The sequence below is a fragment of the Colossoma macropomum genome, unplaced genomic scaffold, assembly GCF_904425465.1.
Source record: "Colossoma macropomum unplaced genomic scaffold, Colossoma_macropomum, whole genome shotgun sequence".
Lineage (NCBI taxonomy): Eukaryota > Metazoa > Chordata > Actinopteri > Characiformes > Serrasalmidae > Colossoma > Colossoma macropomum.
The window spans coordinates 15,813,434-15,837,965 of NW_023494797.1; the positions used below are offsets into that span (position 1 = coordinate 15,813,434).

Here is a 24,532-nt window from a genome sequence, read left to right on the forward strand (position 1 = left end):
TCCGTCCCGCATTCAACGCCCCCTTCTCCACAGTAATATTGACCAATCAGAGGCTTTGTCACGTAGCATCTTCGTCCACAGAGTTCGCCCTGCTGCCATGTGCGCGACACCCCGAACAAAGCTGAAGCCAGGCAAATGTCTCCACAAGAAGTCTGCTGAGGCCTTTAACCATAGCTATGCATGACCTAGGCTACGAAAAGCCAAACATATAGCAAAAGCACCATTGCAAAAGCTCTGAAGAAAATCTAATTCATCGTAAAAGTAATTTAAAGCTTCACAACATCACGGCAAATATTTAGACCTACACTCTACAATGCACTCTTTGTATAATCTTGGACATGCAACAAGTATAGCACTCAAAAAATCACCACATACACAACAGCTAATTAACAGAGCAGAACGCAGGCTTATCACAGACCCAGGTACACTATATTGCCAAAAATATTCACTCACCCATCCAAATCATTGAATTCAGGTGTTCCAATCACTTCCATGGCCACATGGCCACAGTGTACAAAACCAAGCACATAGGCATGCAGACTGCTTCTACAAACATTAGTGAAAGAATGTGTCGCTCTCAGGAGTTCAGTGAATTCCAGGGTGGTACTGTGATACACTATATTGACAAAAGTATTCACTCGTCTACCTTCACACACATGTGAACTTGAGTGACATCCCATTCTTAATCCATAGGGTTTAACATGATGTCGGCCCACCCTTTGCAACTATAACAGCTTCAACTCTTCTGGGAAGGCTTTCCACAAGGTTTAGGAGTGTGTTTATGGGAATTTTTGACCATTCTTCCAGAAGCGCATTTGTGAGGTCAGACAATGATGTTGGACGAGAAGGCCTGGCTCGCAGTCTCCACTCTAATTCATCCCAAAGGTGTTCTATCGGGTTGAGGTCAGGACTCTGTGCAGGCCAGTCAAGTTCTTCCACACCAAACTCACTCATCCATGTCTTTATGGACCTTGCTTTGTGCACTGGTGCGCAGTCATGTTGGAACCGGAAGGGGCCGTCCCCAAACTGTTCCCACAAAGTTGAGAGCATGAAATTGTCCAAAATCTCTGGGTATGCTGAAGCATTAAGAGTTCCTTTCACTGGAACTAAGGGGCCGAGCACAACTCATGAAAAACAACCCAGACCCCCCCTCCACCAAACTTTACACTTGACACAATGCAGTCAGACAAGTGCCATCTCCTGGCAACCACCAAACCTGGACTCATCCATCGGATTGCCAGACGGAGAAGCGTGATTCATCACTCCAGAGAACATGTCTCCACTGCTCTAGAGTCCAGTGGCGGCGCTTTACACCACTGCATTAGACGCTTTGCATTCTGCTTGGTGATGTAAGGCTTGGATGCAGCTGCTTGGTTGAAAAATATAAGATAAACAAAAACAGAGACTTACTTTGCTTTAAGCTTTAGCTCAGCTATAGCCGCCTTTCCACAAAAGTAGAATAGTTTCTTGTGAAATGTTTACTAAAGTTCGACTTTTCATGAGGCTGAAGCTTCTCATTCGATGGCTTATTTTTCGCTTTTTTTAGTTCCACCTTAAATGGGGCCTGAGGTGCTAGAATGTAACTGCTGAACCATTTAAGGTGGAACGGGAAAATTTGAACAAGAAACTGACTTCAGCTTCATGACTTTTTAGTGTTTGATAGTTTCTCAATGCAGATTAAACGTATCAGGAAACCAGTTGGAGTGATTATAAAAGCAAATAAGTCCATTCGTCACCAAATTATCAATGTTCCTCTTAAATCTCTCTCTTTGCCATTTCGTTAGCTACTAGCTAGGCGAGATTGTTGTCTGCGTTGCTGTGATGACCAGCAGTCTGTGCACCATCCTATAGGGTTAAAGGTTAAAACCACAACAGGGCAGTAAAAGAGCCGCACGTTGCCGACCTCTGACCTAGATGAACGCAAACTCTGTTCTTGTGCTCTGGTGTCCTTTCACTTTCAACTGAATTGTCTTTCTCACCAGGCAGATTTAACTCACGTTGGGTGTGGCAGCGGCTTAAGAATGTAAAAATCTGGAAGCTGTGTTAATCATGATTGCAGTGAAACTGTCTAGGGTGCACAGAGCTGGACTGTTGATGTCATGATGACAAGATAAAGTGTTTTGAAGTTCACAGAACATGCAGCGTTGCATCACACTCTCCTGGGAGCATCAAGCGTTTGTGTATCTACCTTTGTGAAGTGTTTTGGATTTGCGAATACCCCTCATATCAGAGCTGCAAAAGTGTATCACAGCCTCGCTGAGAATAAGATAGAAAAATGCAAAGTTTGGGCACCTTGTGAAATCATGTTTTGTTGATATTGTAAGTAAAAGTAAGAACAAACTCTCAACAGAGAACATACTTTTACGCATTGTAATGTGCAAACACCAGTGGTGGGCGAAGTACACAAATTATGTACTTGAGTTAAAGTAGAGATACCCAAGGTAAAATATTACTCCAGTAAAAGTAGAAGTTCCTCCCTTTAGATCTCCACTTGAGTAAAAGTACAAAAGTATTTGCCTTCAAATGTACTTAAGTATCAAAAGTAAAAGTACTAAAAGATTAATTATGGCTCTAATGTCCTATTATCATTTTTATAACAAGACTCTGCTTCATTAACTCATTTTAGGTGAAAATACTCCTAAAATATTAAATTATTAATCTTTTAATAGAATGTGATTAATTAGTCTGACGCTGATGTCTATTAAAATTATCATAAGCACGAAACACTGAATGCAAACAATTTCCATTAGGTAGAACTGAGTGGCTCTGAAACTTTTTGCAAACAAACAAAGTTTCAGTTTAAGATTTATTTGCAAGTTTAAGTTTAATAAAAACTTGCTTTAAACTCAGATTCACAAATGAGTTTTCCTTTACTAAACTGCATCTGTAGGTCTCTGTTCACATAAACTAGCACAAACTGATTTACTAAAAAATGAAATAGTGTTTGTATAAATTCAGAAAAAAAACACGTCAGTCACAACTGCATATGTGTACATATTTCTATATTGTGGTTTATTTACACAAAGTTAAGTTAGTTCCATCATTTATGTTGAATAGAGACTCCCAAAATGTTATGCTGCTGCACTCACCTTGAACTGTGTGCTGCACTGGGTCGGTATGTCCAACAAGTCAAAACAAGCTCAAAACAAAGTGCGTGCTGGGCCCTGATTGGTGATCTTGCTTTGCGCTTCTTTCGTTTTGACATGTTACGTTTTTATACACACATGAAACCAAAAGGAACGACAGATTTAATATAATGTAGTGAAGTAAAAAGTGAGATATTTGACTTTGAAATGTAGCAGAGTGAAGGTAAAAAGTCACCCAGAATGGAAATACATCAGTAAAGTACAGATACACGAAAAACTACTTAAGTACAGTAATGAATTACATTTACTTAGTTACTGTCCACCACTGGCAAACACATAGTAATGTTAAATGTTTTATTTTAAGCAGTAAAATTTGCAGAAAAATGTCATATTTAACTGTGTTCTCTTCAGAGGATGTATTAACTTATTTTCACTTAGTAACTTAAACAATGTAATTTGACCTGGGGTGTTCAAACTTAGGAACTGAAGTGTTATGTGGATCCAGGTTTAAAGACTGAAAGTGAGCACTGAGTTCAGTTTGTGACACAACAAACAGCGTCACAGGTCTATCCTGTAAACTGAAACCTTAGCAAATGAAATTATCTTAAAGGGCCCATTTTTTCTCTCTTTACTGATAGATGTACGTAAACATGATTCAAGTTTCAAAACATTCTGTTCTTTCCCCAGTTAATACAGTCCATATGTGGAAACTAAACTGCAAAAACAGACCATGTTAAATTCACAGTTCTTCAAAATCCAACTCATTTACATACATCCTATATTCAGTCAATGCAGCAGTATAGCCCCACCCTTCATGCTGAAGTCATAAGGAATGTTTCAGCCTGGACCTTTTTTTGAATGAGGCATAATACAGCCAATCAGAAGATGCTTCATTTACATACATTAATCACAGTAATCAAATACAGCCTGTTAAATTCTGAGGGATAAAGAGAAGTTGGTAAACGGTAATGTAGACATGAATTATGACTGATTTTCTTAAATAGTCACACACACAAAAATGTAGAACACAGGGTCCTTAAAGGGTAGCCAGTATATCTAATATTAGATTAGAGATTATTTAGCCTATTTCTAGATCTTTTTACTTATTGTAAACATTTTATCTAGTGAAATTATTTTACTCCATTGATTTTTTTTTATTTTTTTGATAACTTTGAAGATGTAGCGTTTGTAACAAACTAAATAATCTACTACGATAAAATTACTTAAAACCAATGAAAATGTGTAAAAACTCAAATACAACAGTCTCATAATGACACACAGATTTTATAAGACATATAAGCTACTTCTAGACCACGAAATTGACATGATTTTATTCCATTGGCAGATATTTTTGCTTGTTTCAGGAGAACTTTTGTTTGATTCAAGAAATCATGTTAAAACAAGCAAAATTATCTGCCAATGGAATGGAATATATTTTTGCTGCTTTAAATGACCTAAAACAATTATAAATATCTAGAATTGGGTTGAATAATTGAATATTCTTGCAACAATCTCAAAGTGATAAATATTACATATGTCGACTTGACTACTTTTAAAAAGCGTACAAAATATTGGCTTTGATGCTAGAGCTAAAAATTGGGCCCAAAATGACCTTTCTGATAGGCACCAGTGTGTGACCCTGGGACACCATAAATCTGTTCTACTGGCTTGTGATCCTCAAGGTTCAGTTCTAGGTCCAGTCTATATCAACATACATATATACATCAAAGATAAATATAATGAGAGATTTCAATCACTGTAATGTGAGAAAGACTCTCAGCAGTTTTCAGCATTATATCACTTGCCCAACGAGGGGGAACAAAATCCTGGATCTTTGTTGAGGGTCTATAAAAAGGGCCTAAGAAGCATCCAGGAAACCCCCATTAGGTTCATCTGACCATTGTACTGTCCAACTGATCCCACACACTTAAAAAAGATGGTTATTCAAAGGTTTTTTATTAAAGAAAATGGTTCTGTATAGAGCTTTGCATGATTAAAGGGTTCTTTGCATTGTGAAAGGGTTCTTCATATTTACGGGGAATGTGCTGTATATGGTTCTATATAGAACCTTTTTGAAAAGGGATCTAAATAGCACCAAAAAGGGTTCTTCTAGTGTAACAAGCTTGAATCATAACAATAGAAGAACCCTTTTTCTATGATTGCATTTTTAAAGTGGCAAACAAAATAATTGGTGTTATCCAAGCTCAGCCTTAAATGTTGCATTCGTCTGTCACATTATTCAGAAAGTGAGATCGATACTGAGTTTTTCTGACCATCCCCTTAATTTTGAGTTTCAGCTTCTTATTTCTGGACACAGATTTAGGGTAAAAAGTAAAAAAAACAACTCTTTCATACCCGAGGCTATAGGGCTATTCAGTCTGAGTATGTATTTTTATATTGTTGGATTTAACCCTTGTGTGGTGTTGATGTGTGTGTTACTCAGTGGTCTGGTGGACCCACTGCATTATTGTTTTATTAAATCAATACAGCCATAACAGCTTATGTAAAAATACCAGATGTTTAATATATCACAAGTGGCCAGCGTAGGGTTCTCCTTTAGCAGCTGTAGCCAGTCAGCAGCCTGTCCATGTTGTCCACCCTCACATACACACACACACATATACAAACACACACACACACTAACAGCAGGCTATGTAGGAGGAGAACAGAGTGAAGGACACACTTTTATTCCCCGCAGGTTCACCCAACACCACATGTGTAATATAAATGTGTGGGGGGTGAACAGTGTGAAGACACTGAAAATGGGTCATTTTATATGTTCTTCACAGAAAATGAGCAAAGACCAAGAATCTGAGGTTAAAATAATAATAAAAATGTATCACTTTTTCTTTTGGAAAACACTAAAAATGAGTCCCACAGACCTGAACAACACACAAGGGTTAATGTATGAGTTGTATTGTGTGTTTTTGTTGACGTCGCTGATGTTATGTTTTTATTTTGCTGTGTTATATGTTTAGTATATCTGGGTGTAAAACTAATTTCCCCTCTGGGGAGAATAGAAGGAACTACACTGAACCAAAAAGGAACTAAACTGAGCTGAAAGGGTCACTGATACAAGTACCTTGGCATATGGCTGGATAAGAACCTTACATTTAAACTAGTCAGACTAAACTTTCAAAAACAGGTTTTGCAGGTTAACACCTCAGTCGAGCGAAGCATTATTGTGATGTTTCCTGAGTAGTTCATCTCTTTGTAGGTGGAGTCTAGAGGACCTGTGCCCATACTTGAACAGTATGTCAGGCAATGCCTGCTGTTTATTTTAAAACTAGCTTACTTTGTCTGCTGGCACACCTTTCCTCATCTTAGCCCCAAGAGGAGTTTCAGTCAGAGGGCAAACACGTTTGGGACTTCCACTTGAGTAGGTTTGTCACATGGAGTTTTTAAGGAATGTAGGCTTGGGAGTTCTGATCGTTTTACTGCAGGTAAGTTATTTTGTTTCACCTGTGCACCATGACATTGGCCTTTATTTTTTAATTGGCCTAAATACACTCTCTTCACAACTTGTATCACATGTCTAGTTTTTAAGATAAATCACTGTGTTTGAGATAAATGAAGACCGTTTTCTCCATCATGAAGGTACTTTCGCCTGGCTTTGCCTACTTTGCGCCACCATGTTCACCTGGATTCGATTCCGACCTGTTCATTTTCAAAGTGCACAGAGAGCAGCTTCACAGAGGCGGACGGCTCGGCAGAGGTACGGCAGCACTAACGCAGCACTCAGACTGTTTTTAAGTGAGCTTTAGCTCAGGTATTTCACACCGCCAAAGGTGAAAGTTTGGTTTCTCCAGTAAGCATGTTGATGCAGGTTTGTCCGGACGCCATGGGGTGTTTGGTCATAATACTGTTTTCTTAGTTGTTTCATTATGTGAATTTGTCTGAAAATATGTGGAAATAGAGGTGGGCAAAAAATGGCAAAAATAGAACATTACAATACTTTCATTTTTTTCATTTTTATGATACATTATAGGCATCACAATATTTATTTGATCTGAAAATGAAACAGTAGTCCCATAGGAGAAGGTTGCTCAAGTATTTTGCTAATTTGAAATAAAATTTAATCTTATAAAGAGGTTATATTATTTGGAATATTTATTTCTCATGGATGTTCAGTTGGCGAGTTTTCCGAAGCCATTGAATCACTCCGGTAAAGAAGCAGATTTATTTATCTCTATGATCTTAGTTGCCAGCACAATGGCAGCTTATTCATGATCAGCAGTTATGTTTACTCACCACTTCAGTACCAAAGCTCTCAAACAGCACTTCAAGCCAAAGTACTGGTGTCTTTTGCCTCATGGTGTCATGGCCATCAGATTCTAATCAGATTTGACCTGGAGACTCTTGTATAAAGGTACTTTTTAACTCACATAAGACTAATATGTGACTAAAAATGAGAAGTATTGTACATGTTATCAAACTAAAGGTTGGTGGTCCAGATCTCTATCTGAGTGCATGCTTTCTGACCATCCCAAGACGTCATCTTGTTCTTGTCTTTTAAGGTTTCTATCTTTCATTTTTATTCCAGTTGTTTTCAACAACTGCAGCGCAAGATCAAGGACAGTTTTTGAGTCTGCAGACAAGCGGTTTCAAGTGGACGCTGATGGCACTGTGATACTGAAGAGACAGGTCGCTCTACACGAGGATCATAACGTGTTCTCTGTCTATGTTTGGGACTCCAAGGGCAAGAAACACACTGCGTTTGTAAGAGTGGAACATGAGGCCAGGACTGACCACCATCACCAGCAGGAAGACACTGAGGCAGTCAGCCCTGCACAGGTATGCTTACAGCTAGCCTGACCTCTAGTGGATGTATCTGGAATCAACAGTTTTATTGATAATTGTGTTTTCATGTGTTGCTTCTTTGCAATAGTTTTGAATGACATTAATGACTTAATGATACACGCCTTTACGTTTACATCAGGCAGACACTTTTATCCAGAGGTGAATGTAGTATTAGGAGTCTTGCCCAAGGACTCTTACTGGTGTAGCGGGGTGTGCTTGCACCGACAGGGAACTGAACCCTTGTTACAGGAGGGCAGCTGAGCTGTGATCAACCCCATGATTTGTGCCTTAGATTGTGACGGCTGCGTTACTTTGGTCTTAATGATGTGGAGAACATTCCCTCCCTGAATACTGCTGAAGAGATCTGGTGGTATTGCTTTTGGCAATGATTAAAATAACAAAAGGCTTTGAGATGTGAGGAACTTTTTACTCATGAAGAAAAATCAGTAGTCACATGTTTGAGTGGGTGTGTGTTTTTTTATAACATGGGAGAGTGTCTGCTTGTATTTGCATAACTCAAATTAAAGAGAAAAACATAAGCATGTCTGAGGATCATCACAGAATTAAGCTTTGTTTGTTCCTCAGAGTGAATCCCGCTCGGCTCTCCCAGTTCTGGAGTTTCCAAAGTCTTCAGGGGGGTTGAGGAGGCGAAAGAGAGAGTGGGTGATTCCACCAATAAACATCCCAGAGAATGAACGTGGACCTTTCCCCAAGTTTATAGTGCAGGTGTGTAATTAATCTCTAATTTAAGCTGCAGTCCTTACAGCTACAGATATTGTATTTTTTTACCAAGTACCTTATTTGTGTCCAGATCAAGTCCACTTATGCTAAGGAAGCTGAGATGTTGTACAGCATCACTGGTGAAGGAGCAAACCTGGATCCAAAAGGACTTTTCATCGTAAATAGAAAGGATGGCTCGCTCTATGTTACAAGGCCCCTGGATAGAGAGGCCAAAGATAATTATGTGGTAAGAGACTTTAGTTCTGCTGGTTTGGCTGGATTTTTGTTTGTTTTCCTCTCGTATTTGCATAGGTTGCTGATATGGTTATGGATTACTGTTTTTATTATTATTATTATTATTATTATTATTATTATTATTAGATGTTACATATTATTATGTAATGACATAAGATTCCTCTTGTGGATAAAATTGAAAAGTACAGGGATGCGGGATGCCATTTCAAGTTGGGAGTGTTGAATTTCTTTTTTTCTTTCCCCTTTGAACTGTTTGGATAATTTATGTGAAACTGAGCGAATCATAGTGCTGAGAGATACACATATAACCAGCACAGCAACTGCTGATGCACACCCTACTGTCTCTGCTCTCTCCTGTAGGTCGAACTTTATGCAAATTAGGTTAGCACAGACCAATCAGATTGCTGTTGCGGAAACTGCGTGTCACGCACAAGGTCAAGCCACATGTGCACATCTAGCAGGAGATTATTACAGTGGGTGATAGAAGTGAGAAATAATTTCACTAGCTGAAAATCACATTTTTAAAACAATATTAGGCTGCATTGAGGCACAGAAATAGCCTACAACTTCTGCTTGTGTTTATTGACACGTTCCCAAAGTTGGCCACCAGGCAGCAAGAGAAGCAGTTCACTTCACAAACGCAGTGTGTCCAAAGCACAGCTGGTGTCACAAAAGCTTCTTCCACACATTGCATTCAATTGCAACACTTCCAGTCTCTAAATCACCAAATAATCATAGTGCAACTTTAATTGAATAAAACTCCAGAAATCAGTCCAGGCATTCTTTGTTTAATTGTATTTTTCTCTGCCAACTCCAGCTTCAAGCCCATGCTGTTGCAATTGATGGTGAGGATGAGGAAGATCCCATGGAGATTACTGTCAATGTGATCGATATAAATGATAATACGCCTGTCTTCACCCAAAATCCTTTCCTTGGCAGTGTTCCAGAAGCTTCACCATTAGGTATCTATAATAAGTGTACTAAATAGGTTTGAAGAGGCCAAGATCTGCTATGTATCATAGTCTGTATTGGTGTTTTTCCTTTTACTGTGTTCTCAACATTTCATTCTCTCTTTCTCTTAAGAGTTTGAGTTCATGACTGTCACAGCCACTGATGCAGATGACCCCAACACTGACAATGCTGATGTCAGATACTCCATCCTCAGTCAGAATCCAGAACTGCCAGATCCAGTCATGTTCATCATTAATCCTGTTACCGGAGCAATCAGAGTGAACGCTGCAGGACTGGACAGAGAGGTGAGAGCAGATATCAGATTAATAAATGAGTTGATGTGGAATGAGGTAATAAATGAAAGCAGTCTCAGAACATCAGTGTAATGAACATCATCTCTTTCAGAAATATCCTGAATACACATTGACGATTGCTGCTGGAGATATGCAGGGTGAAGGTCGTGTAGGCACTGGAACAGCTGTTATTACTGTAACGGACAGCAACGACAATGCACCCCAGTTTGAAAAGACCTCGGTAAGGCAGTTATGAAACACCATGGCTTACAGAGAGTATGATTTACAGTAAACTGATCTGAATGCTTTTTTTTAAATGTGTTTAATCCTGAAATATTAACCAGGTTATTGATCTGGTTATTGATCTGAGCTGCAAGTAAAGAATATTTCCATAATCTGTTAATCAGCCCATTGGGATTTCAATTAACCAATAAGAAAGTTGTCATCATTAACAATGAATATTTAACATTAAATCAGTTTTGTTTAAACAAATACAAGCATTATTTCAACTTCTGCGCTCTTTCAAATATAAAATCGTATTTCTTATCTCATATTTCTACGTATTAATAGAGAAAAGGGGTTTTAATAAGAGAAACAGATCTTTTGCATTACTTTCAAAAATGCCATTTTAATCATTGTGAAGCCAAAAAACATTAATTTCCATCTAATAATAAAGCAAAGCTTAGTAATACTGTAATAAAACCTGATGTTTTCAGTGACTTAATCTGTTTTTGTTTGGATGGCAAACCAAAAACCCAAAGTGGGTAAAAACGCTGTTTTCAAATTATAACAGAAACATACAAATTAACCAAACGATTCTAAAATACAGCTGATCCTTTTAGCCAGTATTTTCTTATTCACTAAGTTAAAACATGCTGAAAAGCAGTGACACAGTATTATAGATTTTTAATAAGGTTTTATTTGTCTTAGTTACTATGATGAGCTTCTGCTGTGGATGCAGTGTTTTATCTGAGATGCTCACACACAGTTGTGCTCTTGTGCCAGATAAGCTCAGTTTCATGAATTTTCCCAGGATCCAACTTTTTTGGATTAAATACATCTTATTTTTTACCTTTTTCACTCAATTTGTATTTTCCCTCTTTTTAATAAATCACATAAAAAGGGGATCTAAAACTTCAAGCCCCTAATTAGGATTTGTTTCCAAAAATGATCAATTACGTTGATTTAGTTGTTGTAACTGTAGTGCATTAAATCTGATTTACTGTTCATGTGTGTTCAAACCAGGAAATGTGGTTACTTTTATTGTAGTATTAACAAAAGCATTTGTCTTTCAGTACAACGTGTCTGTCCCAGAGAATAAAGTAGGAGCTGTGGTGGTGAAGATGCCAGTGACTGATGGAGATGACCCTCAGTCTCCTGCCTGGACAGCCAAGTTCAGGATCGTTAGTGGCAACAATGGTGGATTTTTCAATGTTAGCACAGGACCAAACAAACAGGAGGGCATCATCACTACTGTTAAGGTAGCACAGTCCCCTGTTTCTTTTCACATTTCATGTGGCTGTGGGGGTCTCAGTTCTTGTATTCACTGACTTTTGCTCTGTGTTGTCTTTTCAGCCATTGGATTTTGAGCACAATAACAAATACACTCTCTTGGTGGTTGCAGAGAATGATATTCCGTTTGCCAAACCTCTGACCACTTCCACTGCCACGGTCATTGTGAATGTTCTGGATGTGAATGAAGCTCCAGTTTTTGATCCAGAGGAGAAAATCATTTCTAAACCTGAAGATGTGGCGGTTGGTAGTGAACTAACAGTGTACACTGCCACTGATCCAGACACAGCGAAGACTCAGAAAGTGACGTAAGATATCGTTCTGTGTTACTACGTGGACACACTGTGTGGTGGTGTTGGGCATTGCGCTTTCACTCAGGTACATAAGCCCTGGTGTAGTAATCTGGTATCATGTTTTGTTTTGCAGGTATCGTGTAGGTTCTGATCCTGCTGGCTGGCTGAGTGTTGATGGAGAGACTGGACTGGTCAAAGTGAGGAGCCCCATGGACAGAGAGTCTCCTTTTGTGCAAGATGGCACATACAAAACTCTGATAGTAGCCATGGATGATGGTAGTCCCTTTTCCTCATGCTTTATTAGAAGGAAATGTTTAGTGGTGTAGCTTCTTCTAACAGCCTTCAACATGATTGCAGATCCAGTTCCAGCAACTGGTACAGGAACCCTTGTGATTGAGTTGAAGGATGTGAATGATAACGCTCCTTCCATTGAGGAGAGAGTGATCGAAGTGTGCAATAAGGAGTCTACTCCAGTGCTGCTGTCTGTGACTGATAACGATGGGCCTGGCTTTGCAGCTCCATACAGAGTGGAACTCCTGGGTGACAGCAAGAACGACTGGACTGCCACGATGAATGAGACAAGTACGCCCTCCTTTATTATTGGAAATACAGTGTAATTTTTTTGGCCTCAATAGCTACGTGTCCACAAAAACGCTCCTTTTTGCGATAGAAATGGTTTATGTAGTGAAAAAGGTCACATGACACTTATTTTGGGGGAGTGGGAGACAGGTTTTCGCAACACTTCAGGTATCCACTAACAATTATTTACTCAGGTTGAACAGAAAGTTTTGTCAATATTTGTAAAACATTACTGCAAGATTGTTTAGTTAGCCTCAACCACCAGATTTTAAGAACCGTTGATATTTTTCGTTTAAAATGACCAATAAAATGGTAATTTTAAACAAATTAAAACGTAAACTGTGTGTGTGTGTGTGTGTGTGTGTGGTGTCCTCTTCCCTCTTCTGTGTAGAAACTGGAATTTTCCTAAGGCTTAAGACTCAACTGGAACAGGGAGACTACAATGTTGTTATGAGGGTATATGACACCATGAACTTCTACCAGGACAACACCGTCCAAGCTTCAGTATGTGACTGCACAGGAGACAACGTTCAATGCAGCAACAAGGCCGTGGCAGCCTTTGGCCTGTCTGGGGTACTTGGAATACTTGGGGCTATCTTGGCTCTGCTAGGTAAGATGCACTATTCCACTTGAAATATATATATATATATATATATATATATATAATATATTATATATATATATATATAGTCATGGCCGAAAGTGTTGGCACCCCTGACATTTTTCCAGAAAATGAAGTATTTCTCCCAGAAAATTATTGCAATTACACGATTTGTTATACACGTGTTTATTTCCTCTGTGTTTATTGGAACAACACAAAAAAAACAGAGGAAAAAAAGCCAAAATTGATATAATTTCACACAAAACTCCAAAATTAGGCTGGACAAAATTATTGGCACCCTCAACTTAATATTTGGTTGCACACCCTTTGGAAAAAATAACTGAAATCAGTTGCTTCCTATAACCATCAACAAGCTTCTTACACCTCTAAACTGGAATTTTGGACCACTCTTCTGTTGCAAACTGCTCCAGGTCTCTCATATTTGAAGGGTGCCTTCTCCCAACAGCAATTTTAAGATCTCTCCACAGGTGTTCAATGGGATTTAGATCCAGACTCATTGCTGGCCACTTCAGAACTCTCCAGCGCTTTGTTTCCACCCATTTCTGGGTGCTTTTTGAAGTATGTTTGGGGTCATTGTCCTGCTGGTCCATGACCTAGGACGCAAACCCAGCTTTCTGACACTGGGCCCTACATTGCGACCCAAAATCCTTTGGTAATCTTCAGATTTCATGATGCCATGCACACAGTGAAGGCACCCAGTGCCAGAGGCAGCGAAACAAGACCAAAACATCTTTGAACCTCCACCATAATTTGACTGTAGGTACTGTGTTCTTTTCTTTGTAGGCCTCATTCCGTTTTCGGTAAACAGTAGAATGATGTGCTTTACCAAAAAGCTCTATCTTGGTCTCATCTGTCCACAAGACGTTTTCCCAGAAGGATTTTGGCTTACTCACGTACATTTTGGCAAACTGCAGTCTAGCTTTTTTATGTCTCTGTGTCAGCAGTGGGGTCCTCCTGGGTCTCCTGCCATAGCGTTTCATTTCATTCAAATGTCGACGGATAGTTCGCGCTGACACTGATGCACCCTGAGTCTACAGGACAGCTTGAATTTCTTTGGAACTTGATTGGGGCTGCTTATCCACCATCTGGACTATCCTGCGTTGCAACCTTTCATCAATTTTTCTCTTCCGTCCACGTCCAGGGAGATTAGCTACAGTGCCATGGGTTGTAAACTTCTTAATTGTGTTGCGCACTGTGGACAAAGGAACATCAAGATCTCTGGAGATGGACTTGTAACCTAAAGATTGTTGATATTTTTCCACAATTTTGGTTCTGAAGTGCTCTTTCTGTTCTCCATGCTTAGTGTGGCACACACAGACACACAATGCAAAGATTGAGTCAACTTCTCTCCTTTTTGTCTGGTTTCAGGTGTGATTTTTATATTGCCCACACTCGTTACTTGCCACAGGTGAGTTTAAACATGCTTGAAACAAAGTTATTTACCCACAATTTTGAAAAGGAGCCAATAATTTTGTCCGGCCCATTTTTGGAGTTTTGCGTGAAATTATATAATTTTTGGCTTTTTTTTCTCTGTTTTTTGTGTTGTTCCAATACACACAAAGGAAATAAACATGTGTATAACAAAACATGCGCAACACACACTAAGACATGTCAGTGTCTCTGCGGTGCTGAGAATGACCCACCACCCTAATAATACCTGCTCTGTGAGGGTCCTGACCATTGAATAAGGGGGCTAACAATGTATGCAGAGAAACAGATGGACTACAGTCTGTAATTGTAGAACTACAAGGTGTACTAATATGGTAAGTGTAGCTGATATAATGGACAGAGTACAGATACAAGGAGGTGAACTTAGTGGCTGGGTGTGTGTACATACATGCATACATGCAGACATAGTAGTGCAGTGACACTGACAGTGACATTGTGTGTGTTGTAATATAAACTTTTAAGGAGTTTGGATTTTCTCTTGATTTTGGTGTGTAATGTGCTTCTCCATGCAGTGCTGCTCCTCCTGCTGCTCCTGTTTGTAAGGAGGAAGAGGACAGTGAAAAAAGAGCCTCTGCTTCCTGATGACGTTGTCAGGGACAATGTCTACTACTATGATGAAGAGGGTGGTGGAGAGGATGATCAGGTTGGCTCATTGGATGTTTGTTTTTGTTTTGTTGTTCGTCCATGATTGGTCCCCATCATGTTCTTATAATGGCTTTTCATTTGCACAGAACTATGACTTGAGTGTGCTGTACAGGGGCCTCGACAACTGTCCCGGTGTGTTCCGTGATGACGTGGCTCCAACCTGTATGTCTGCACCCCAGTACCGGCCTCGTCCCGCCAACCCTGAGGAGATTGGCACTTTTGTTGATGACGTAAGTGGTGAAACAAGCTGCATTTTTTTCATTTTACCCCTCTCTCTGTTGAAATACTGAAATTTAAGCATATTTCACAATTGTAATACATTTCAATTAAAAAAGGTTGATTTCTTGTGTGTAATATTTAGAAATTCATGACGCTTTTTTCAGAACTAAAAAATGCAGATTTAGCTAATAGTGAAATGAATGTATACGTAGCACTTACATTTACATACATGTACTATAGAATCTGAAGGCGGCAGACAACGACCCCACGGCTCCCCCCTACGACTCCCTGCTGGTGTTTGACACTGAGGGGGATGGATCAGACGCTGGCTCTCTCAGCTCCCTGGACTCCTCCAGCTCTGGGGACCAGGACTACGACTGCCTGAGCAAGTGGGGCCCACGCTTCAAGAAGCTTGCTGACATGTACGGGGGAGGAGAAGATGAGCTACTTTAGATTTGGTTCTACTTTGGCATGAAGAGGATGAATGAATGGATAAGTGCAATTATGGGACAGTTTTATAGTTATTGTCATGTGACCTCATTTTGGCTTGTCATGTTGAATACTGGAACAGCAATATTGGCATTTTTTTCCCTTAAATTAATTAATGGCTGATCTTTCGGTTTTCAAAGCAGTACAGATTTAACAATCAAAGCAATCAGTTAATGCTTTATGAAAATTTTGTGAAGCACCTCTGTTTGTTCTAGCTGTTCTTATATCACAAGCCAGTCTGAAATTCCCCTTATTCTTTTCTGTACTGTGTACTTTAACATTTATGTGTAGCCATTTGTAAGTTGTTCATGCAGATGTTTTGTTTTTTATATTAAATAAATGCTCACCATTGATCTGTCTCTATTGTTCGTCAAGGCAAATTATTCTCCCTTCTAATTCTATGTACCGTACTGAAAATGGTTGTATTGGAATAGGGGAAACTTTGTTTTGGCTCACTTTTATAAACTATGGTGTGTTTTGGCTTTGTGCTTATTCCCTTGGGAACACTTTGAAGCTGTTCAGACAGGCGAGTTCAAGAATGCTAATTTGCAGGAGAGGGCAGGGCTTAATTAAAGATTTCAGTTTTGCTCTTAGTCTGTTGGTGTCAGACATGAGGTTTAAAAAGAAATTTAAAAATGGCACTGAGACAGAATGTGTGCATCCATTCAGTGAAGCATCTGTAAAGCCTTTATTACACCTTCAGTGTGGCTGTTGGCCTAAATAGATGAATGCAAAGACTGGTCAAAATGGAGTGTGTATAGACCCTGTAGTTATTTCTTCCCTACTGACCAATGTGGCCAGTCTCCTCTAGTTCCTGCATTGGTGCTTGGAACCCAACAACTATGGGCTGGAGGTTAGGGAACCGGCCCTGTGACCGGAAGGTCGCCGGTTCGATCCCCAGTACCAACAGTACATGACCGAGGTGTCCTTGAGCAAGGCACCTAACCCCCAACTGCTCCCCAGATGCTGCAGATAGGGTTGCCCACCGCTCTGGGCAAGTGTGCTCACTGCCCCCTAGTGTGTGTGTGCTCACTAGTGTGTATGTGGTGTTTCACTTCACGGATGGGTTAAATGCGGAGGTGAAATTTCCCTGTTGTGGGACTAATAAGGGTTACTTAATCTTAATCTTAAACTACCCCTCAGCTCAACAGTAGCCACAACAGCTGGCTTCGCCACAGGGAGCTGTTCTTGACTTCCAGCTGAATGTTCTCTAAATTATTACCTCAGTAGAACAAAAGCTTGAAACTGGATCAAATAGTATTTAGGTATGGCTCTATTACTGGGCTGAGACTCCTCTACTGTTGCCACTCCTGCTGCGGGACCCCCTACCATACCATTTTAGTAGAATAACACTTTTTTTTTTTTTTTAAACACCTGCTACTGGTTCAGTACTGGCTTTTGCCCCTCACTTTACTGCAGGGCTGCACACCCGAAAATTGCTGCCACAGATCCAAACCTGTTTATGTCTAATGAAGTGACTACCTTGACATGCACTAATTAACTGACCTTGAGTTGAAGGAGCATGCTAGGGCCTGTGATGCCTGTCTTAGGGCACTGGGCTGTGCTCAAGTTTTAGGCTTCTGGTTCAGCCAATGTGCCTGGTGTCTATAAAAAGCACCCTAAAGCGTCTGTGTTTGGTACCAGGGCAATTCGTCCCCTTGGAATTATAAGGTTCTACCTGTGTAATGAGCAGTTTTGAGATATTGAGCTTCAAAGATTTTGCATTCCAAGTAGCAAAACTGATATGTGGGGCACGTCTCTTCAATACATGAAAATGACAGACGCCCTAAATGTTTCTATTCTAAATGTATAAATCAAAGTATAAACAGTTTTTTTTTTTTTGGAACAGGTCAAATGCAGATAGAACCTTCTAATCCTAAGAACTCACTTTCTGCTTGGAGTTATAAGGTTCTCTCTACAAGGTTTTCTCATATAAACATGAAAAAAGCTATGATTGTAAAGGAACACAAACAGTTTACTCATCATTGTGCCTATATGTATCAGAAAGTCAAATATAATGCTTTCTATTACATTTTTATGGCATTTTTTTTTAAATAATATTTATTTCTAGTTTTAGGACATAATCTTTTTCTTATTCAAAAAGCACTGTTCAATAGATTAAGTATAAAGGTCAGTGTGAAATATTTTGTCCAGTCCAGAGGTCAATTTTAGGTAGAAACCATTAGTTTAAGTTTCCTTTTGGTCTGTAAGTGTTTCAGACATCATATAGACACTAGTTTCATATTTTTCAAGTATCTGAGATTTATGTTTCACTTTAGCTCTCTTTTCTTATTCGTGTTGAAAAGTGCTATGTAGCCTCATTCCTACATCATCCCATTGTTATCTCTGCTTCTGTTCCTTGTCGCTATATGTGTTAAACCATATGAGAGCTTAATGCCATTTATACTCAAGATTTATTTGTCAATGCGGTTTGCATAGCTTTGAAACGCTTATTTTATTAAATGTTAAGCTGATAATATGTAAGTTTCATAATCAGCAGAGCATTGTATTCAGTAGCCATCTCCAGTCATCCTGTACTGTTGCGTAATACTGAGCATACTACAGCTCTAAAGCATTACTCATGCTGTATATTGTTATTCTTATTTTTTCCTATAGTTTCACTCCTATTCACTCATTGCATGACTGTGCAGCTCAATAAAGCACTGGAGCTTGGAGGCTATATCCTGACTCCCATGTATTCGTCTGAATGGAGTTTAGCTTGCTGTTAAATTGTGTACTTACATACATACATATATATATATATATATATATATATATATATATATATATATATATATATATATATATATATATATATAAACACAAGGAGAACAGTATAAGGAGTTTGTGTTTCTCAGGAGCATCGTATGATTAATATTAATATTAACTATTAATATTGTGGCGTCAGGCATGTCTGTTCTGTTTGAGAACAGTTTACATGTTGATTTCAGGCTGTTTTTTTTCATTTGTTATGCAAATTTCTTCTTTTACAGGGACTCTTATTCTGAAAGTTCTTCAGTGGTCAGGACCCCCATGGACCCTCACAGAGCAGGTACTATTTGGGAGGTAGATCATTCTCAGCACTGCAGTAACACTGACGTGGTGGTGGTGTGTTATTGTGTGTTGTGCTGGTACGAGTGGATCAGACACAGCAGTGCTGCTGGAGTTTCTAAACAGTGCGTCCACTCACTGTCCACTCTATTAGACACTCCTGCCTTGTCAGTCCACCATGTAGATGTCAAGTCAGAGACGATAGCTCATCTGCTGCTGCACAGTTTGTGTTGGTCATCCTCTAGTCCTTTATCAGTGGCCACAGGATGCTGCCCACAGGACGCTGTTAGCTGGATATTTTTCGTTGTTGGACTATTCTCAGTCCAGCAGCGACACTGAGGTGTTTAAAAACTCCAGCAGCACTGCTGTGTCTGATCCACTCAGACCAGCGCAGCACACACTAACACACCACCATCACGTCAGTGTTACTGCAGTGCTGAGAATGATCCACCACCCAAATAGTACCTGCTCTGTGAGGGTCCATGGGGGTTCTGACCACTGAAGAACAGGGTAAAAGGGGGCTAACAAAGTATCAGAGAAACAGATGGACTACAGTCTGTAATTATAGAACTACAAAGTGCACCTATATAGTAAGTGGAGCTGATAAAATGGACAATGAGCGTAGAAACAAGGATCATAATGTTATGCCTGATCGGTGTATGATAAATCGTATACTTTTAATGGCAAAGTTTTATACTCGTAAGTATAAAGTAATACAGCCCTCTTTAAACAGAGTTATTAAAACTGTTAAAGCACATATGTGCTTCAAGATTAGTGTGTAGTTCTGTATATCCTCCTTTAAAATGTATTATGTAAATGTATCTTTGTGATCTACTGAGCGTTGATCTGTTGTTGTGTATTTCGTGTATGATCTCTGCCTTTCGTTTTCTCGACTCTGCCCTTTAGATTTGTTTGCATTGTTTCTGATTTTGGATTTTGACCATTTGCCTGCACCTTTTCGCGCTCCTGCTTTTCCCTTTTCGGGTTGATGCATTGTCTGATATTTAGTGATGGCAAACCGAAGCTTTCCGAAGCTGTCCTCCTAACTGTGTCGAAAAAGGGTTCATCACTCGAAGCTTCATGACACAGTGCACATTAGTACCATCTGGTGGCCAGAACCTCAAAGTGCTTTGTGTATCTGGCGAACATCCGTTTTTACAGCTTTTAAACTGTGCTCGAGCGCATTACAACCATGGTATTTTTTTTTAATAAAATAAACCAATAAAACTAAATTGTTTTGCGCGTCTTCAGTATCTCATTGCTGATTTGGGTACACACATCCAGGGTTTGGCAGAGAACTTTGATGGATGAATAATGTATTCTGTTACAGAAAACAGTAATATATTAAAAATACATTTATTTGTCTGTGTTTCAGTATCTCCCTCTCTCCCCCCCTCTCTCTGTATCTCTCTCTCTCTCTCTCTCTCTCTCTCTCTCTCTCTCTTTCTCTGTATCTCTCTCTTTCTCTGAATCTCTCTCTCTCTCTCTTTCTATCTCTCTCTCTCTCTTTCTCTGTATCTGTCTCTCTCTCTCTCTTTCGCTCTCTCTCTCTCTGTATCTCTCTCTCTCTCTCTCTGTATCTCTCTTTCTCTCTCTCTCTCTTTCTCTGTATCTCTCTCTCTCTCTCTCTCTCTCTCTCTCTCTCTCTCTCTCTGTATCTCTCTCTCTCTCTCTCTCTCTCTCTCGAGAAGCGCTCCCCGGGCTTTTCAATGTTTTCCCGAAACAGTCACGTAGTTGTGTGCCGAAATGAAGCTTCGGACGTCATTGGTCACATGATCATTGTAGAACGAATCAAGCACCGACACAGTGATTCGAAGCAATGGGTGTCATTTGTTTGACACACGCCTCGAAGCTTCAGATTCAAGGGTGCCATCACTACTGTACGGAGCCCCGCTGGCGACATCCTGTATAAATAAAAATAGTGAGTGGACTTAGGCCCAATCCCGTTTCACCCCTCGCCCCTGCCACTGAGCCCTTAGCCCTCTGTTTTGCGTGTTCACGTCTAGGGGTAGGGTGTCCCAATTCTTGTTGAGATAGAGGGGTAGGGCGAAGTGTTGGGGCTACATGACCCTCCAAACGGAGGTTTTTCAGAGACTCCAAACAGAGTGATATGAGAAAAAAAGAAAAACCGGCAAGATGGCTGCGCGAGCGACCAAAGAAACCCACAAATGTGAGACTTTCCTCCGTTAAAAAATTACGATAACTATTGTATTATCTTAGTTTAATGTAGTTTCAGTGTATTATGCTTGTTTTCTTCATAACAAGCACAAAAAAAAAATCGCTACTAGCATGCTAATTTCTCAGTAGCTAGCTAACTTTCCCATTCCACCTTAAATAGTCTGGCAGTTCTGACGCCAGGAGCGCCAGAATGTAACATCTGCACCATTTAAGGTGGAACAGGAAAATTCGAACAAGATGCTAGCGAATAGATGACTTCAGCTTCATATCACCAACGAATTGGAGTGGGTGATGATAAATGATCGTCTTATCCCCCTCTTTGATGTGCTAAATGTAACTAAAGCCGAGCAGCAAGGAGCTGAACTTCTCCCTTCTCTGCTGTCACTGAAGACGCGCTGGGTCGCCTGCAGAGCAGCGCTAGTAGCCTGTTAATGAAGTAATGTTTTTTTTTTTTTATTATTATTTGAGGGTTCCATTTCGTAGGGCAAGTTTTTAACCACTACCCCTTTTAACTAAGTTCCAAGGGGTTAGGGTGACACTCGAAAACAAGGGGTAGGGGTAAAAAGAAGAAATGGGATTGGGCCTTAGTAAAGCGTGGGAACGAGATCACGGCTTACTAAGTCATGGCCACGCATTAGGATCTCATTCCCACGCCTTGCTAAGTCGTGGCCACGCATTATTTTTTATTTATACAGATGTCACCAGCGGGGCTCCGTACTACTGACATTGTGTATTTCTTGTGCCTTCTGGATCTGTACACTGCCTGGTTATCGACGACGACTTTGAACTTTGTTTCTATCAGTAAAGCCCTTTCTGTGAGTTACATCTGCGAGCGTCTGACTTTGCTTGAAACCTTACAACACTGTTATATGTATAATTTTATATGCATATGATATTATGTGTAAAATGTTTTGCTTCAGTATAAAAAATAGCCAAGCACAGGTTCAGAGCTGTGTTGTACCTTTTTCTTTTGTACGCTGTTCAGAGTTTTTCGGGGAACATGAGTCATGGACTCAATCTTCAACTTGTCTGAGTTCTTTGGAAACAACGCCCCCCACCCACCCACCGTGCTGCAATATGCGTATTTCCATGACGTTAATTGACAGTTCTGTTATTTGTGGAACAGCAGTCAGTTTGGATTGGCTCTTCTTCATTTCAGTGTGCTATGCTGACATATTCATGTACCCTGGATCTATATATCGTGTAAAAGTCATAAGATGATAGTAATATTTTTTTTTCCTATGGATTTTGTCAATGTCCCGCTTTTATATGTACTTATAATTCATCACTGTTCTAGTGCAAAAGAATGACTGTTATTTTGATAATGTAATGAATAACCCCTACTATCTAAAGTCAGAGTAATGAACTGCCTTACTTTAGGAGGGCACAAACTATAAATTCATCATAGACACAATCTGTTTAATCAGTAATCAAGTGTGACTGGTTCATCACTTTACTTTAGCAGGTACAAACCTTATAAATTCATCATAAATGATCAGTAATCAGTGCTTTCTTTGTAATGAATTGAGACATGCTCTGCACAGTGTTGTATTTTCCTCACCGTAAACATTAAGCGAATATTTTACATAAAACTTATTTAAAAAAACAAAAATATACTTTACTTATAAGTATATATACTTATATATAATATTATATTCATTAGAAGCAACCTAATTTGGATAAATCCAAAACTGATTTAACTGAATTGTATAAGACCTTTCAGATTTTTCCACTAAATCCTATCAGGAGGCCGTGCACATGTACAGTAGTAACAGATCACATCATCAACCAGGAAACTGCTTCAGCTGGCATGGTGGACATGAAATGGCTCTTTTTATTTTTTACAATCTCCTGCCATCCTTTGTTATTCAGTGCAACTGCAGTGAATTAGTGATGTGCATTAACTTACTTTGAGAGATACCAGCGAACCAGCTAGCTAGCATCCAGCTAGGTCTGCTGTCCTGTTAACAGGTACAAAAGGTAGATGTTAGTAAAAGGTAGTTCATATTATACATATTGTATTGTACATATTAGCATGGCATCAAGTGACTGACAGCGTTAGTATGAGAGCTGCACCTCAATAGGAATGTTGTGCACATAAACATTTGCTTTAATTAGCAGTTCAGTTACGAGTGAATAGAAATCCTAAAGCAGGGGATTTGATCACAGCTAAAATATATAAGTTATGTTTATTTCTTTCACATTAGACTTTAAAGTTTACGTGTGTCTTGTAATGTGACTCAGCAAATCCTGTTTAATACAGTTTGGACTACAATAAATGTTTGTGAAATTAACATGTTTTGTCATTTAATACATTTACACAGTCTTAGTAATTGTGCTGTGAACTCTTTACAAATACCTAAATGTTACGTAAAAGAATTGCATAAATCCTATGAATACTTCTAATTTAAACATTATTTAATTCATTCAGGTTTATTGAACATGTTGGAGAAACATACATTATAATACCATGTTTTACATTGGATTTATGTATTTAAATTGAATGGAAAATGTACATGTAATTAAAATACATAAGTTTTAACTTTTAGGCTTAAATATTTTTTTGAGTGCACACCTCAGCCAGCACAAGAGGAGCTTGCAAACTAATGAGTTCAATCAGGTGTACTAGATGAGGGAAAGCACAAAAATGTGGGGTAATGTAAAATTATGTAAAACGTAAAATGGATAAATCAACAGCAAATTGACAGTTTGTGATTCAGTTTTCGGCGTGGACGCGCTTTAAGTGTCAGAATATAAAGACAAACTAACACAGGCGCCACCTGCTGGACATTTACTTTACATTTCCCACTTTGCTTTTTTGTTTTCAAGTTGACCAGCATGCAAATATATGTTTATTAGCACTAGGCGGGACTACTGGGCACATTTTAGGACATCCTCAGACCTCGGAGTCAGAACGTCAACATTGCTCAGCTAAACGGCATCGAGTCTCGAGAAAAACCATCGTCATGTCTCAGATCTAGTGAAACTGAGCATGAGACCGAACAGCCTCAGAAAAAAACTGTGGAAATGTTATACTGGCATTTATATCGAGATACACAATAGTTTAAGTTATACAAGCCAGTCTATGCAAACTCAACCGAGTTTGGTCTGATACCATTTTTTTGAGGCTGTTTGGTCTGACAGTGTTTGGTCTGATGTTCAGTTATCCAGAAGATATTCCAGTATCCAGCAGATACAGATTTGATTTAATGAAGGATTGATTTAAAAATATTGGGCCTATTGAGGACAGGTAAGAAAATTGTTAATATAAGATCTCAATATAAGGGCACAAGCTTGAATACTTTCTGCAGTTTCATGTTGCCTGTTGCGGATGCTCCACGTTATGCTTTGACATTTTATGATCAGTTTCATGACTGCTGGAAAACGACT

General features: G+C 39.3%; 1 protein-coding gene across 1 annotated transcript in view; it reads left to right on the top strand.

Annotated features, from left to right (window-relative positions):
- The first annotated feature begins 6,314 nt into the window (after window positions 1–6,314).
- LOC118817323 overlaps window positions 6,315–24,532 on the top strand; it is a 38,520-nt gene continuing 20,302 nt past the window's right edge. Inside the window, exons 1-16 of the mRNA XM_036583891.1 lie at window positions 6,315–6,529; window positions 6,684–6,801; window positions 7,630–7,880; window positions 8,472–8,612; window positions 8,698–8,853; window positions 9,679–9,823; window positions 9,945–10,117; window positions 10,218–10,346; window positions 11,401–11,586; window positions 11,681–11,925; window positions 12,044–12,186; window positions 12,268–12,492; window positions 12,881–13,099; window positions 15,073–15,203; window positions 15,292–15,435; window positions 15,665–15,874. Of these exons, the coding sequence (XP_036439784.1) occupies window positions 6,479–6,529; window positions 6,684–6,801; window positions 7,630–7,880; window positions 8,472–8,612; window positions 8,698–8,853; window positions 9,679–9,823; window positions 9,945–10,117; window positions 10,218–10,346; window positions 11,401–11,586; window positions 11,681–11,925; window positions 12,044–12,186; window positions 12,268–12,492; window positions 12,881–13,099; window positions 15,073–15,203; window positions 15,292–15,435; window positions 15,665–15,874 (2,667 nt within the window). The 5' untranslated portion in view covers window positions 6,315–6,478. The remainder of the gene's footprint in view (window positions 6,530–6,683; window positions 6,802–7,629; window positions 7,881–8,471; window positions 8,613–8,697; window positions 8,854–9,678; window positions 9,824–9,944; window positions 10,118–10,217; window positions 10,347–11,400; window positions 11,587–11,680; window positions 11,926–12,043; window positions 12,187–12,267; window positions 12,493–12,880; window positions 13,100–15,072; window positions 15,204–15,291; window positions 15,436–15,664; window positions 15,875–24,532) is intronic.